Below are 12,633 nucleotides of genomic sequence, written 5' to 3'. Positions count from 1 at the left end.
AATGATCAGTAATTTTGTTATCTGATTTTAAATTAACATCATGATACTAGTTGCAACCATCATATAAACATGTGAATTATTCTCCTTACCATTTGTAGTATTACTTAAGTATCCAGCAAGGGTATAATTGGAAATATCAAGTGCACAAATCCATTTTTAATTTAGGAAACCCAACAACTCCTATATGAAAGTATTTAGCTATATCTCTACTAACATGAGAGAAATGGGGCTGGTTTTATAAAACCTATGACTTAGATATTTCACTCTTACAATATAAGAAAATAAAACAATTGAAACTGACCTGACGTTTGTGGGCTTTTTTTTATAATATCTTTTTTTATTTTTATTTTTTACTTATCTATATTTCCTGATAGGCAGAGATGATGACATAGTGGCCTATTAAGGGCAGAGAAGTTTCTATAAAAACCCACACGAGGTGGTTTCCACTGTTTCCTGCATGCTTACTTGCAGTCAGTTATTCCAGGAATTACCTTTGTTTGCAGAAAAGAAAACCAAGTAGAAGATCATGGCGAGCTCTGACTGGGGATATGATGACCACAATGGTAAGAGTTCTTCTGTTCATGTAGAACAAAATACTAGCTCATTGCCTTTTCCAGTAAAAGAGATATTGTGCATTTTTTAAAAAGTAAATAAATATAAATATAAATAAAATAGCTGTCCAGTCCTAGGTTAACAGTTTGAATTGCCTGACTTGAATAATTATAATAACTTTGTATGTACCCTTAACAGTTGTCCTTTGGGACATGGTTGTCTATAAAATGTGTTCTCTGTCTCTTCCTCTTTCTCAATCTCTCTCTCTCTCATCTGTATTTTAGTAATCTAGTGCTAATTGTAAAATATTTATTGTGGTGTTGACAAATACACTATTTCATAGGATAGTATAGAAAAGGAGCATTCTTAAATGTTGAATTTTCATTAAGTTAGACATAATATCATTTAAGATACCAGAATTAATCCTAGTCTAATAAGCAGAGAACTAGTTATCCTCCTAAAACTTGGAATCAGACATGTGATGATTGTATGCATGTGTTTACCTTGCTAGGTCCTGAACAATGGGGCAAGCTGTACCCTATTGCAAACGGAAATAACCAATCTCCCATTGACATTAAAACCAGTGAAACCAAACGTGACACCTCTCTTAAACCTATCAGTGTCTCCTACAATCCAGCCACAGCCAAAGAAATTATCAACGTGGGACATTCTTTCCATGTAAGCTTTGAGGACAATGATAACCGATCAGGTGAGCCAAAAGATCCTTCTGGTTATGTTTTCTTTAACTCTTCTGGGACAAATTAAACAATAGGACTTTAAGAAACACAAACACCATTCTCGGTCTTTTGTGCATGTGTGTAGTACACATAACTTGGCTGCAATCTGGTGAAGCATCTTGGACTTCTGCAAAACTCCCAAGTGGTAAAGGTGAATGTTGGAACCCCCAGCTCTGTCTTCTTTCAGCCCTTCTCTTCCATGACACCAGCCTATCTCTTCTGGTCTCTAGAATCTTTGCACTCACTTCACACTCTCTAAATAAACAGTATTTTTTCCCAAGAAGGTTTAATGAACCATCATAATGAATATAGAATATAGAACATGAAACTGAAAAGGCAAATATTCTCTAATTGGAATGAGGACAGAGGAGCACAGTAGGAAAGAGAAACGGAGTGAAGAATGTATTTATTTTTTACCGCCAGAAAAATAGCTCTGTTGTTGTGAAGTTCTTGGGTACCAGTAAGAATGTAAGTCTTACATAAATCTTGCAAGATTTATTCAGTGCTTAAATGCACTTGTCTATCTTCCCCCCCCCCTGCCCCCGCCCTCCACTTCTATACTGTAGTCACTGAATTATCTTCATACCCCAGAATCTGGCACATTTCCTGCTACATGGTAAGATTCTCATAAATGTTTCTTGAATAACTATCGAATGGCAATTTCATAAGACAATTCTACTGACAAAAAGCAAGACTTGTTTTAGCACTTTTCTGCAAGATTCTGACCCTAAATTTTAAGCACCTTGGGGCTATGTCCATTGTTGTATTATATGAGATCTGGTGTTATGTGTGTTTAATTAGTCATATGATTGTGTAGACTCTCTAAAAATGACATAATCATTCAATGTTAAAATTTTTAAAGTGACCTCACTGACCCCCTAGCACTTTCTTTCCGTCCCTGGACAGGCATTCTCAAACAAAGCTGTCAAGATACACTGTTGTGTTTTGACTAGTAAAAAGTATGTGATGAGTAATTTGTTACTCAAAATAAATTACTAAAGATCTTAATGCATACTTCCTATATAGTCTTTGTTGAAAGAATGAATGAATAAACTTGCAAATTAAAGCAGGTTCGAGGAAATCCTTATAATTCAACCACCTTCCAATATACTTTCTTGGCAGCAGAAAAAGGTAAAATTACAGCTCATGGGCTGAGAATTGTATATAACTCAATGCAATGGTCAGGGATGCACCATACATATGAATGCCATCATCGTGGATGTGGGAAAAAATCCAACAAGAAAATGCCTTTGGCACCAGCGTTTGTTTTTAGTTCTACTCAATCCATTTTCGTGTGGGATTATATTAAATGCAAAGATAAGCAGGAGCTTATGATCATAAAACTAATAGTAGTTCCCTTTTTCTTCTAGTGCTGAGAGGTGGTCCTCTTTCTGAAAGCTATAGGCTCAGTCAGTTCCATTTTCACTGGGGCCGCACAAATGACTATGGTTCTGAACACACAGTGGATGGAGTCAAATATTCTGGAGAGGTAATGTAACTTAGTAACTGAGACATAATTACACTGAGAATTGCTCTCAGAAGCAGCTGCTTCACTATATAAGACACCATTATAATAGCTCCAAAGGAATGAGCATTCTGGTCTCTATAGGAGAATTCCCAAGCCCCTTTAAAATCAAACAGGCACGTACTGAGTTTGGCAATAGAAGGAAATTTTGCATGTGAAAAAGGTAGCTGAACTTGGAGTTGAGCTCCTGAGCCCAAGAAGCATCTTTCTCTTCAGAATGCCTTAAAAACTGTTACCTTGACAACAGCATCAAGAGGAGACACTGCTCTCCTTTAAAGCTCTGACTCTAAGCTGACCACACCATTTGCTTCTAATTCAAATGTTCAAGTTTGGACACACCAGTGGCATAGGTGTAGCCAGGCTGGAACACTTCAATAAGACTCTACTAAGAGTGCAAGTTTAACCATAGGAATGTATACAAAGAATAACATACGCCTAAGTGAGGGCCTGAGGGCTCCTGCTGTAGGCCACCACCCTCCACCCTCTTGACTTGCCCTCACACAGAAGTCTGTGATCCATTTCAAGACTCTTCGTCTGTATATACATAGAAAAATCAAGAATATTTGCATCAAACTGTCAACAGAGCATCTGGGAGATTGAAAAAGAAGAACTTCTGTTCTTTATATGTATTAATATAATACATAAATGTAATATATATATATATTCTCCCATATATACAGGTTGACTTTTTATTTTACTTTTACAAAATGAATTTGTAATACAAATAGTTTTGCAACTTTTTCTACTTACCAATTTATCATAATCATTTTTTTCCAAGTCAGTAGAGTTAATTCTACCTCATTCTTTTAATGTTTGTATAGTATTTCATTGTATAAATATGTCAGAATTTATGTAACTGCCCCACCCCCCCCCCACCCTGATGGACAATTGCAATGCTGTTTGCTTTTTGTTCCATTGGTTTTTTACTTTTACCAAAATATGCTGCAACAAATACATATACCTTATACCCCAGTGAAAACACATCAGTGGGGCAGATTTTTTTTTTATAGGAGGGATTACTAGGTTACAGGGTATGTGCTTTTATTATTTTGATAGAAGTTTTGGGAATTATATACACATATAACTGGCTTTACGTTACATTGTAAAGCTTGGCTAATAACTTTTAATACTACAGAAACCTATTAAATGTTTCTTCCCATTTCTCCCTCAAAAAAAAGTAGACTAAAATTAAATGGACTCGGAGCCTAAATTAATACTATCTTTTTAGATGGGTATCTGGCTGTATCTAAGAAATCTAAATCAGTGATTCTCTCATCTAATTTAAGAAAAATAAAAATAATCCAGGCTAGAGATGAGAGGCACTTAGCCACAAAATTCCACATGTGATTGAGGAAAGGAGGGAGGGAGGGAGGGAAAGCAGGAGTTGGAGGGGAGAGATGGAGGAGGGGAGAGAGGAGGAGGGGAGAGAGAAGCAAGAACCAGAGAGCAAGAGAAGACAGAAATTAAATAGGTGGTATGGAGAGAACTAGTTAATTGAAAGTGATGATTGACCAGATGATCACTTTATGTTAGGAGGTCATAAAAGAATTCTTTCAGTAGTGGCATTTGTGTTCAGCCCTAATTCAAGACAAAAGGTTTCCATTGACAGATTATGGACATTCCAGACAAAATCAGCAGCTAATGCAAAGCTGTGAACCAAGTGAAGAGGTATTATCTATGAGATGTGCTTGCTGAAAGAGGGCTATTGATGGGGGCGGGGAGCAAGAAATTAATGGTAACTGTGGTACTTTTTGATTGAGCAATTAGGTAGATGATGGTACCTTTTCCAAAGCTGGGAAAATGAAACAGTTTTGGCAAGGAAAAAATCAAGAGTTATACTCTGGCCATGTTAAGTTTGAGATATTATTAGACACCAATGTGGAAATACCAAGAAGATATCAAGGTGACATACATACATATTGGATATTCAGATCTAGAGTTCCACAGAGAGGTTAGGCTAGAGATAATGATTTGAGAGGAGCCTACATATGCTCAAGAGAATGTGTTCTTGGCCAAGACTCCTAGATTGTCCAGGAACCCCTACCCATAAAGTTACTAAAAAGTATCTCACATGACAGAAATTATTTCAACTGTGTTTAAAACTAGTCAGTTCAAATTCCTGATCTTTTTATACCAAAGCAATTTTTTTAAAAGAAATAATATTGAATAATTATAATATTAGGGGAAAAGAAATTTTACTATTTCCCTGGAAATTGCAAATTGCCCACTCTATTCAATGTACATAACCCTTCTTAAGAGTGAGAATATAGCCCTTTTATTCACTGGATAAAGGTTCACATAAATGTTATTTAAGTCAACAGTACATCTTCATATATTAACAAGTTAATTTATAACTTTTTGTCTTCACAGAAGTATAAATAACTAATTGACCACATTATCATTTTAGCTTCACATAGTTCACTGGAATTCTGCAAAATACTCCAGCTTTGCTGAAGCTGCCTCACAGGCTGATGGTTTGGCAATTATTGGTGTTTTGATGAAGGTGAGTTACAGAGCTCAGTTAACACAATTTCTTACATCAAAAAAATATAAAATAAGGCAAAAAGATATCTGAGTCTTTCTTTTTAAAATTTTCCATTCTACTAATGGCTACAGGTGAGCAAACAGTTCTCGAATACTTTGTTGCTTTGTTTTCTCTTGGTTTTTTCCCTTTTTTGAGAGAATTAAGTTTCAGGTAGGGCTAACATGGGAAGATGTTGGGGGAGGGTGGAATTTCTATTTTCCAGCTTTTCTAAATTTCTTTTCCTCTAAACTTCTACTTCATAGGTTCAGGAATTTATCAATTTAATGTATCATCAGAAAAAAAAATACTAAGAGGATTATTGTCCCGTAAAGAAAGTTCAGTTAATATTTAAAATGTCAGATGTTGGGACACTTGGGTGGCTCAGTTAAGCATCTGACTATTGATTTCAGCTCAGGTCATGATCCCAGAGTTTGTGAGATCAGCACCTCCCCACCCCCCCACCCCCCCGCCCCCATTGGGCTCTGCTCTAACAGCACAGAGCCTGCTTGGGATTCTCTCTCCCCCCTGCCCCTCCTCCACTTGCTCACTCTCTCTCAAAATAAATAGTTAATAAAATAAAATAAAATAAAATAAAATAAAATAAAATAAAATAAAATAAAATAAAATGGCATATGTTGCTGAAACCCTCTATAGGAGAGTCCCTGAAAAGTCCTATAGGGAAGTTATTATTAAATTGGATATACTAGGATCTTTTGGGTTCTGCTCACCAAATTCCAATGTGACAGGTTCCCCCCACACCTCTAACAAGCAATTCTTGGGCACCAGCAGGGTGTCCAGGAATTCAATTCTAACACTATCTACCCAGAGATAGCATCAGGTTCCACAGGTTAAGGGTTCAGACTTGCAAGATTACAAGTCCCCCTGCCCCACTTCAAATGTCAGTCCTCAAGCCCAGATGGTTGTTACCTGTGCTTCTGACTGACTGGTTATAAATCAGAGATTCCCATGACCTCTTCCTTGGGTTCAAAGAGGCTTGCTTAATTTGCTAGCACAGCTCACAGAACTCAGAGCAATATTTTACTTAGTAGATTACTGGTTAATTATACAAGGGTATAACCCAGGACTAGCCAGATAGAAAAGATGCATAGGGCTAGGTATGGGGAAAGGCAAAGAGCTTCCGTGCACTGCCCAGGCACACTGATTTACCTGTATCTCCTTTAATTCACCAATCTGGAAACTCTCTGAACCCAGTCGTTTTGGGTTTTTATAGGAGCTTCATTATTTAGGCACAATTGATTAAATCATTGGCCATTGGCAATTGATTCAAGCTCTAGCCCTGTCCCCTCTACTGTCCTTAGAAGTCTGAGGGTAGAATTGAAAGGTCCAACCCTCTAATCCCCTGTTTGTTTCTCCTGGCAACCAGCCCTCACCTTCAGATTCAGTCTAGAAGTCCCCTAATTAACATAACAAAAGACACCTTTATCACTGTCATCACTTAGCAAATTCCAAGGATTTTAGGAGCTCTGTGTCCTAAACATATGTCTTATTATAAACATCACAGGTAGCTAACTTTTGGGATTATAGCAATTCTAGTTAACCTTTCTTGAGCACTTAAAACATGCCATGCATTGTACTCATTATAACTAATAAAACAAGCCAAAAGTAAGAGGTTGTGTTTTGTATCACAGTTTTGCTAAATTCCTGGATTTTGTCTTGTATATCCCTGAACATCTTGTCCATATTAAATTAAAACCAAGGTTTTGTTTTCCACTTTATCTGTGGTGTGAAAAAATGACATACACAGAGCCATTTACAACGGAGATATAGTGGCCGTTTCAGAGCTGCCTTGCACATCCTGCTTTTTGAACCTTAGAACTGGGCCAACCACCAATATTCCAAGAAATCAACAAGAACAAGAATATCCTATTTGAGAGAACTAACAAAAGTGAACTTTTACGTAGTGACCACTTCACCTGACAAATCTGTGAAGTACAAATCTCACCCTGCTTGTCAGCACCAATGAACTCTTCTCAAAAACTACTTACATGGGGGTGCCTGGGTGGCTCAGTTGGTTAAGCGTCTGACTCTTGGTTTGGGCTCAGGTCATGATCTCAAAGTTTGTGAGTTTGAAGCCTCAGCCGGGCTCTGTGCTGACAGCATGGACTCTCTCTTTGCCCCTTCCACCCTCTCTCTCTCTCTCAAAATAAAAAAATAAAAACAAAAATGTAAAAAAACAAAAAAACAAAAAACAAACAAACAAACAAACAAACTACTGACATGATCATCCTTCTCTTCCATAAATGAGTCTATGTCCTGTAATTAGAACGCTATTTGGGTTTCTACCTCAATCTGTGTGCCCTGAATTGTAATTCTTTGATCTCAAGTAAACACTTTACCTCTTGAGCTGGTTTCTTGTTTTTAGGTTGACAGTGGTTACACGTTATGAACAACTTACAGAGCACAAGGGCCCGCAAGGACATACAACCAACAAAATTCCCTCTCCTAAAGCAGAGAGAAAATATCTTACCTTTCTTCAGTTACGGTTTCCAATTGAAAAAAACAATAGCCAAACATAGGTTCACTTAATAATAATTTCTAACACACATTTTTTTTTAAATCTCCAGGTTGATAAGGCCAACCCACGACTGCAGAAAGTACTTGATGCCCTAAACGCAGTTAAAACCAAGGTAAATAGACTAAACACATTAGTTTAAATCAGAGAACAAGAGGGGCCCCTGGATGCCTCAATCAGTTAAGCGACTGACTCTTCATTTCAGCTCAGGTTATCATCTCACAATTCCTGGGGGATCAAGCCCCGCATCGGGCTCCATGCTGAGAGCGCAGAGCCTCCGTGGGATTCTCTCTCTGCTCTTCCCCTGCTTAAGCACACCTGCGCCTGTACACACTTTCTCTTTCTCTTTCTCTTTCTCTTTCTCTTTCTCTCTCTCTCAAAAAAAAAAAAAAAAAAACTTTAAAAGATAAATAAATAAATGAAAACATTTAAATCTGAGAACAAGAATCCACAGAACTACTGAAATCATTTACATATTTGAAGTGGGGAATAGGAAGCCTAAAGCAAAAGTTACCAGTCTGAAAATCAAGGTACTACTTGGATATTGCTTGCTTCTGAGGTCTCTGACTCAGGTATTTGTTTTGTTTTTTTCTTTTTCACTATTATTATCTATTTCAGCAGGATGAAGCCTATAGAAGAAGAAGTTTCATAGCCATTCAAATTTTCTTTAAAAACTATATCCAACTAAAATGTGATTTTTTTCCCATTTCATGAAGAAAAATGTCTCTATTTCTTTAGCAGTACAAAAATGCAGGAGTTAGGGGTATTTTTTTGAGATACCATTAACAAGCCATTAATAAACAACCAAAACAGAAATAGGAATAAATAGAATAAGGCTAAAACATAACTAGTTTGCACATCAATAAATAGTTTTGTCACTGGAACAGTTTCTGGCATCATTCCTAAAAAAACAGTAAATGTTTGGGGCACCTGGGTGGCTCAGTCAGTTAAGCATCTGACCTTGGCTCAGGTCATGATCTCACAGTTTGTGGGTTCGAGCCCCATGTCAGGCTCTGTGCTGACAGCTCAGAGCCTAGAGCCTGCTTCTGCTTCTCGCCCCTCCCCAACCCCTGCTTATACTCGGTCTCTCTCTCTCTCTCTCTACCTCTCTCTCAAAAATAAATAAACAAAACAAATTTTTTTAAAGAAACAATAAATGTTTTATTCCGGAAGTGAAATATCTTCTAGAGAGTATAGATTGTTTTAAAACTTCTTAACATTTGTTTATGTTCAGCCAAATGAGGAAAGAAGATTGCTTGGCCAAAATGCCAGTGTAGCAATTTTTCAGTCTATTACTTTTATTGTTTATATCTACAAACACACCAGTGTATACTATATAGTAGGAAAATTAAATTTGCAGCTAAAATATCAAGACAATATATATACCAAAATTATATAACATAGATACCATATATGTATATGCTGTAAGTATTTTAAATCATGGTATAATGATACATTTCTTTTCCTTCCAGGGCAAACGAGCCCCATTCACGAATTTTGACCCCTCTACTCTCCTTCCTTCATCCCTGGATTACTGGACCTACTTTGGCTCTCTGACTCATCCTCCTCTTTATGAGAGTGTAATCTGGATCATCTGCAAGGAGAGCATTGGTATCAGCCCAGAACAGGTAGAGTATAAAAGGTGAAAGAGTGGGACTTAGGAGTGCAAAGCAGGAATATCACTTCAATTCATAGTAAGGTGGACATGATGATTTCAAATAGATTTTTAATTTTTTTTTTTAATTTTTTTTTTCAACGTTTATATTTATTTTTGGGACAGAGAGAGACAGAGCATGAACGGGGGAGGGACAGAGAGAGAGGGAGACACAGAATCGGAAACAGGCTCCAGGCTCTGAGCCATCAGCCCAAAGCCTGACGCGGGGCTCGAACTCACGGACCGTGAGATCGTGACCTGGCTGAAGTCGGACGCTTAACCGACTGCGCCACCCAGGCGCCCCTCAAATAGATTTTTGAGGAGTTTGTTTTCCACTCCCAGTGAAAAAGATTCATTTCTGACTTAGATCTATTGAATAATTAAACAGAAATGTGTGTTATAATACTGTTTTCTACTTTATACAGAAAAAAAATATGAGATTCTGAACTCCTACTATCTTTTTGACCTTATTAAAAAAAAATCCAACCTTGACAAGTGTCTTCCTAAGAGTTTGAGAAACAAAGAAAAGATTGTCACTGGAAATTCTACTAAGACTTTGAGGAAGTATGGCTCACAATAGACATACCTTGAGAGTTGACAAGGTTTTTTGTTCTTTTTTGAAGGTTTTAATTATTAACTATCCAAAAAAATGTCTCTTTAATTATTGTTTATAATTATGATAATAGTAACTACCACTGATTGAGCAAGTACTTTCATTAGGTGCCTTATACATGTTTTGTCAGCCAATTCTCAGAACAAACCTATAGGACAGGCAATGTATGCAGCCTACTGATAACATATGCTACATGCCAAGCAACATTCTAAGAACTTTATGTGTATTAACCCATTTAATCTTCACAAAAACCCATTGTAAATAGCTGATAGTGTTCAATATTTTTCCTATCAGCTATTTAAGGGGCCTGCTCCATACTACATTATCTGTATAAAGTTTTGCCTCTGTTAAATCTGGAGCGATAAAATGTTGAGGACACACCAATTTCTTTTTCAGTTGCAATCATTATTTCCTTTTTTTGCAATTTTCTTTTAATTGTGAAGTCAGTGACTTTTTTTTCATGCCTCAATAGTTTTATAGGCCAGTTGATGTTTTTGTGGAACTCTTAAAAGTCTGTCTACATTAAATGACAGGGTTTTTGGTGGGGTTTTTTTTTGTTGTTGTTGTTGTTTGTTTTGTTTTTGTAAGGTGATGTTTTAAGAAAAAGGTAAGAATATATTTTGGGGTGGGAAAGTGATTATTCTGAGAAGTCATAAATTATCACACATTGTGCCTTAACAAAGAAGCCTTCAGCCATAGCTGAAGTCACTTACTCTAAATAGGCTAGATTTTTAGCAGAATCGGACACACAAGCTGAAAACAAACGGATGGCTGTCAGAGGGGAAAGGGTGGGAGATGGGCATAACAGGTGAAGGGGAGGGGAAGGTACAGATTTGGAGTGAATAAGTCACAGGGGTAAAAGGCATAGCACAGTGAATATAGTCAATGTGATTGTAATTTTACTACAGAAACTGAGGCCAAAAGCAGAAAGTCACTGACCCAATTAGCCCAGTTGACACTCTGAGAAAGTTGGCATTCTAATCCAGTCAATCCTTGATCATTTAAACCAAATACCTAGTTCAAAGAAATGTGAAGGAATTTTTGACTTCCACCCTTCCAATTGGTGAAGTCATTGCAATCAATAACTTAGTTTTTTATATATCAGTGCATTGATTATACTGGAAATAAAGTGCTTTGTGTAACTTTAATAGCCTTTGATTCCTTAAATATTTTATTTTTCCTCCCAGCTGGCACAGTTCCGAAGTCTTCTATCAAATGTTGAAGGTGACAAAGCTGTCCCCATTCAGCACAACAACCGACCACCTCAGCCTCTGAAGGGCAGAATAGTGAAAGCTTCATTCTGACGCGATCAGGAAGGAACTTATCCTCCTTCCAGAAACACTGCCCTGCTTCTGACACAAACCAGTAAAACAAATTTTGAAGAAATAAAATTATTTCAATACTAGCAAGACAGCATAGCTGCAAATTTAATCTGTAGAACTGAAAAGTTTTAATTTTTGTTCTTAATGCTTAACTCAAATAATCATCTATAAGTTTGTTAAACTTGTGTGTAAATGCAAGTTTATTTTGTGGAATTATTTATAATTACAATTAAGGTATATTGGATAATTTCTTAGTGACTTGTATCTCTTTCCACTTTATTCAGTTTAGTTGAACCAATAAAATAATTTTATCCCTTTCTTATCTGTTATGTACTCTATTTTTTTAATATTAATTTTCTACCCCATTTACATCCAAAAATCTTAAGTGCCTTATTTGCAATATTATTTTACCTCAAATGTAATAACCTAAGAGCAGCTTGAGATGAAATATTGAGAAATGTATTTTCTTACTCTTAAAGGCAAATATATAGCTAAGATGACAACTGTACTTAATATCGTTATACCAGCCAACATTTGTGTTCTCTGTGATTAAAATGGTGTCTTTTATACAGGAAGATGTTGCTTCTGGATATTGCTTCCGCTTTTGCTCCTCCCATTAGTAAAGCCAGTGGTTTCTCCCCTTCCCCCCATTATTATAACTGATTAGCTTGAATAGAGAATCTATAATTCAAAATTTGAAGAAAATTCACCAGTGAATGGTTTATAAAAATGATGGAGTCATTTGGACCTAAAATCATATAAAAACATCACATAAGTTTTAAGTCAGATATGTCCCTAAACTAAAGCCAGTTCTTTCTGAAGCCATATCTACATCCAGAATTCAAATCTTGTGTCTAGTGTATAGTCTTGTAATTGACTTTCGTTTCCTTCTCTGTGATTTAATACAAGGAACTGTATTAGATACCAAAGCCCATACCCATTCCAATGTCCTAGAGCTGTCTAATGTTACAGAATCAATAAAAACTTCTAAATAAATATAAACATAGTTTACAAAGACAGATCAAGCAGATTCTTCATTGCTCTGAGAGAGTCTTTGTATAAAGATTGTGTTTACTTTGTACCTAAAAACCGCACTAAGAGACTTCTTTTGAAATTTTTGATCTGGGGCCCAGAATTTAAAGAATCCTTCTTATTAAAATGTAATAGGTTCAA

The 12,633-nt window shown here is 36.5% G+C and overlaps 1 protein-coding gene across 3 annotated transcripts; it reads left to right on the top strand.

Annotated features, from left to right (window-relative positions):
* Positions 1 to 526: 526 nt before the first annotated feature.
* Positions 527 to 11,493, top strand: CA1 (carbonic anhydrase 1). Of its 3 annotated transcripts, XM_042923847.1 has the most exons (7): positions 527 to 563; positions 1,064 to 1,261; positions 2,660 to 2,778; positions 5,222 to 5,317; positions 7,924 to 7,986; positions 9,344 to 9,499; positions 11,326 to 11,493. In XM_042923847.1, the coding sequence occupies exons 1-7, from the start codon at positions 527 to 529 to the stop codon at positions 11,440 to 11,442; spliced, it is 786 nt and encodes a 261-aa protein (XP_042779781.1). In that variant the 3' UTR covers positions 11,443 to 11,493. The 3 variants fall into 3 exon arrangements, with proteins under 3 accessions (XP_042779781.1, XP_042779783.1, XP_042779784.1); XM_042923849.1 differs by lacking the exon at positions 1,064 to 1,261; XM_042923850.1 differs by lacking the exons at positions 1,064 to 1,261; positions 2,660 to 2,778 and having other exon boundaries at positions 549 to 563.
* Positions 11,494 to 12,633: the final 1,140 nt, after the last annotated feature.

This window comes from Panthera leo, chromosome F2 (genome assembly GCF_018350215.1).
Source record: "Panthera leo isolate Ple1 chromosome F2, P.leo_Ple1_pat1.1, whole genome shotgun sequence".
Classification (NCBI taxonomy): Eukaryota; Metazoa; Chordata; class Mammalia; order Carnivora; family Felidae; genus Panthera; species Panthera leo.
This window is presented reverse-complemented; position numbering and strand designations above follow the sequence as displayed.

What these genes read in the sequence shown, in the direction of transcription:
- CA1 (XM_042923847.1), top strand. Translation starts at nt 527, where the DNA reads ATGGCGAGCTCTGACTGGGGATATGATGACCACAATG. An exon ending in GGGATATGATGACCACAATG is followed by an intron (nt 564 to 1,063) that starts GTAAGAGTTCTT and finishes TTACCTTGCTAG; the next exon opens with GTCCTGAACAATGGGGCAAG. An exon ending in GGACAATGATAACCGATCAG is followed by an intron (nt 1,262 to 2,659) that starts GTGAGCCAAAAG and finishes TTTTTCTTCTAG; the next exon opens with TGCTGAGAGGTGGTCCTCTT.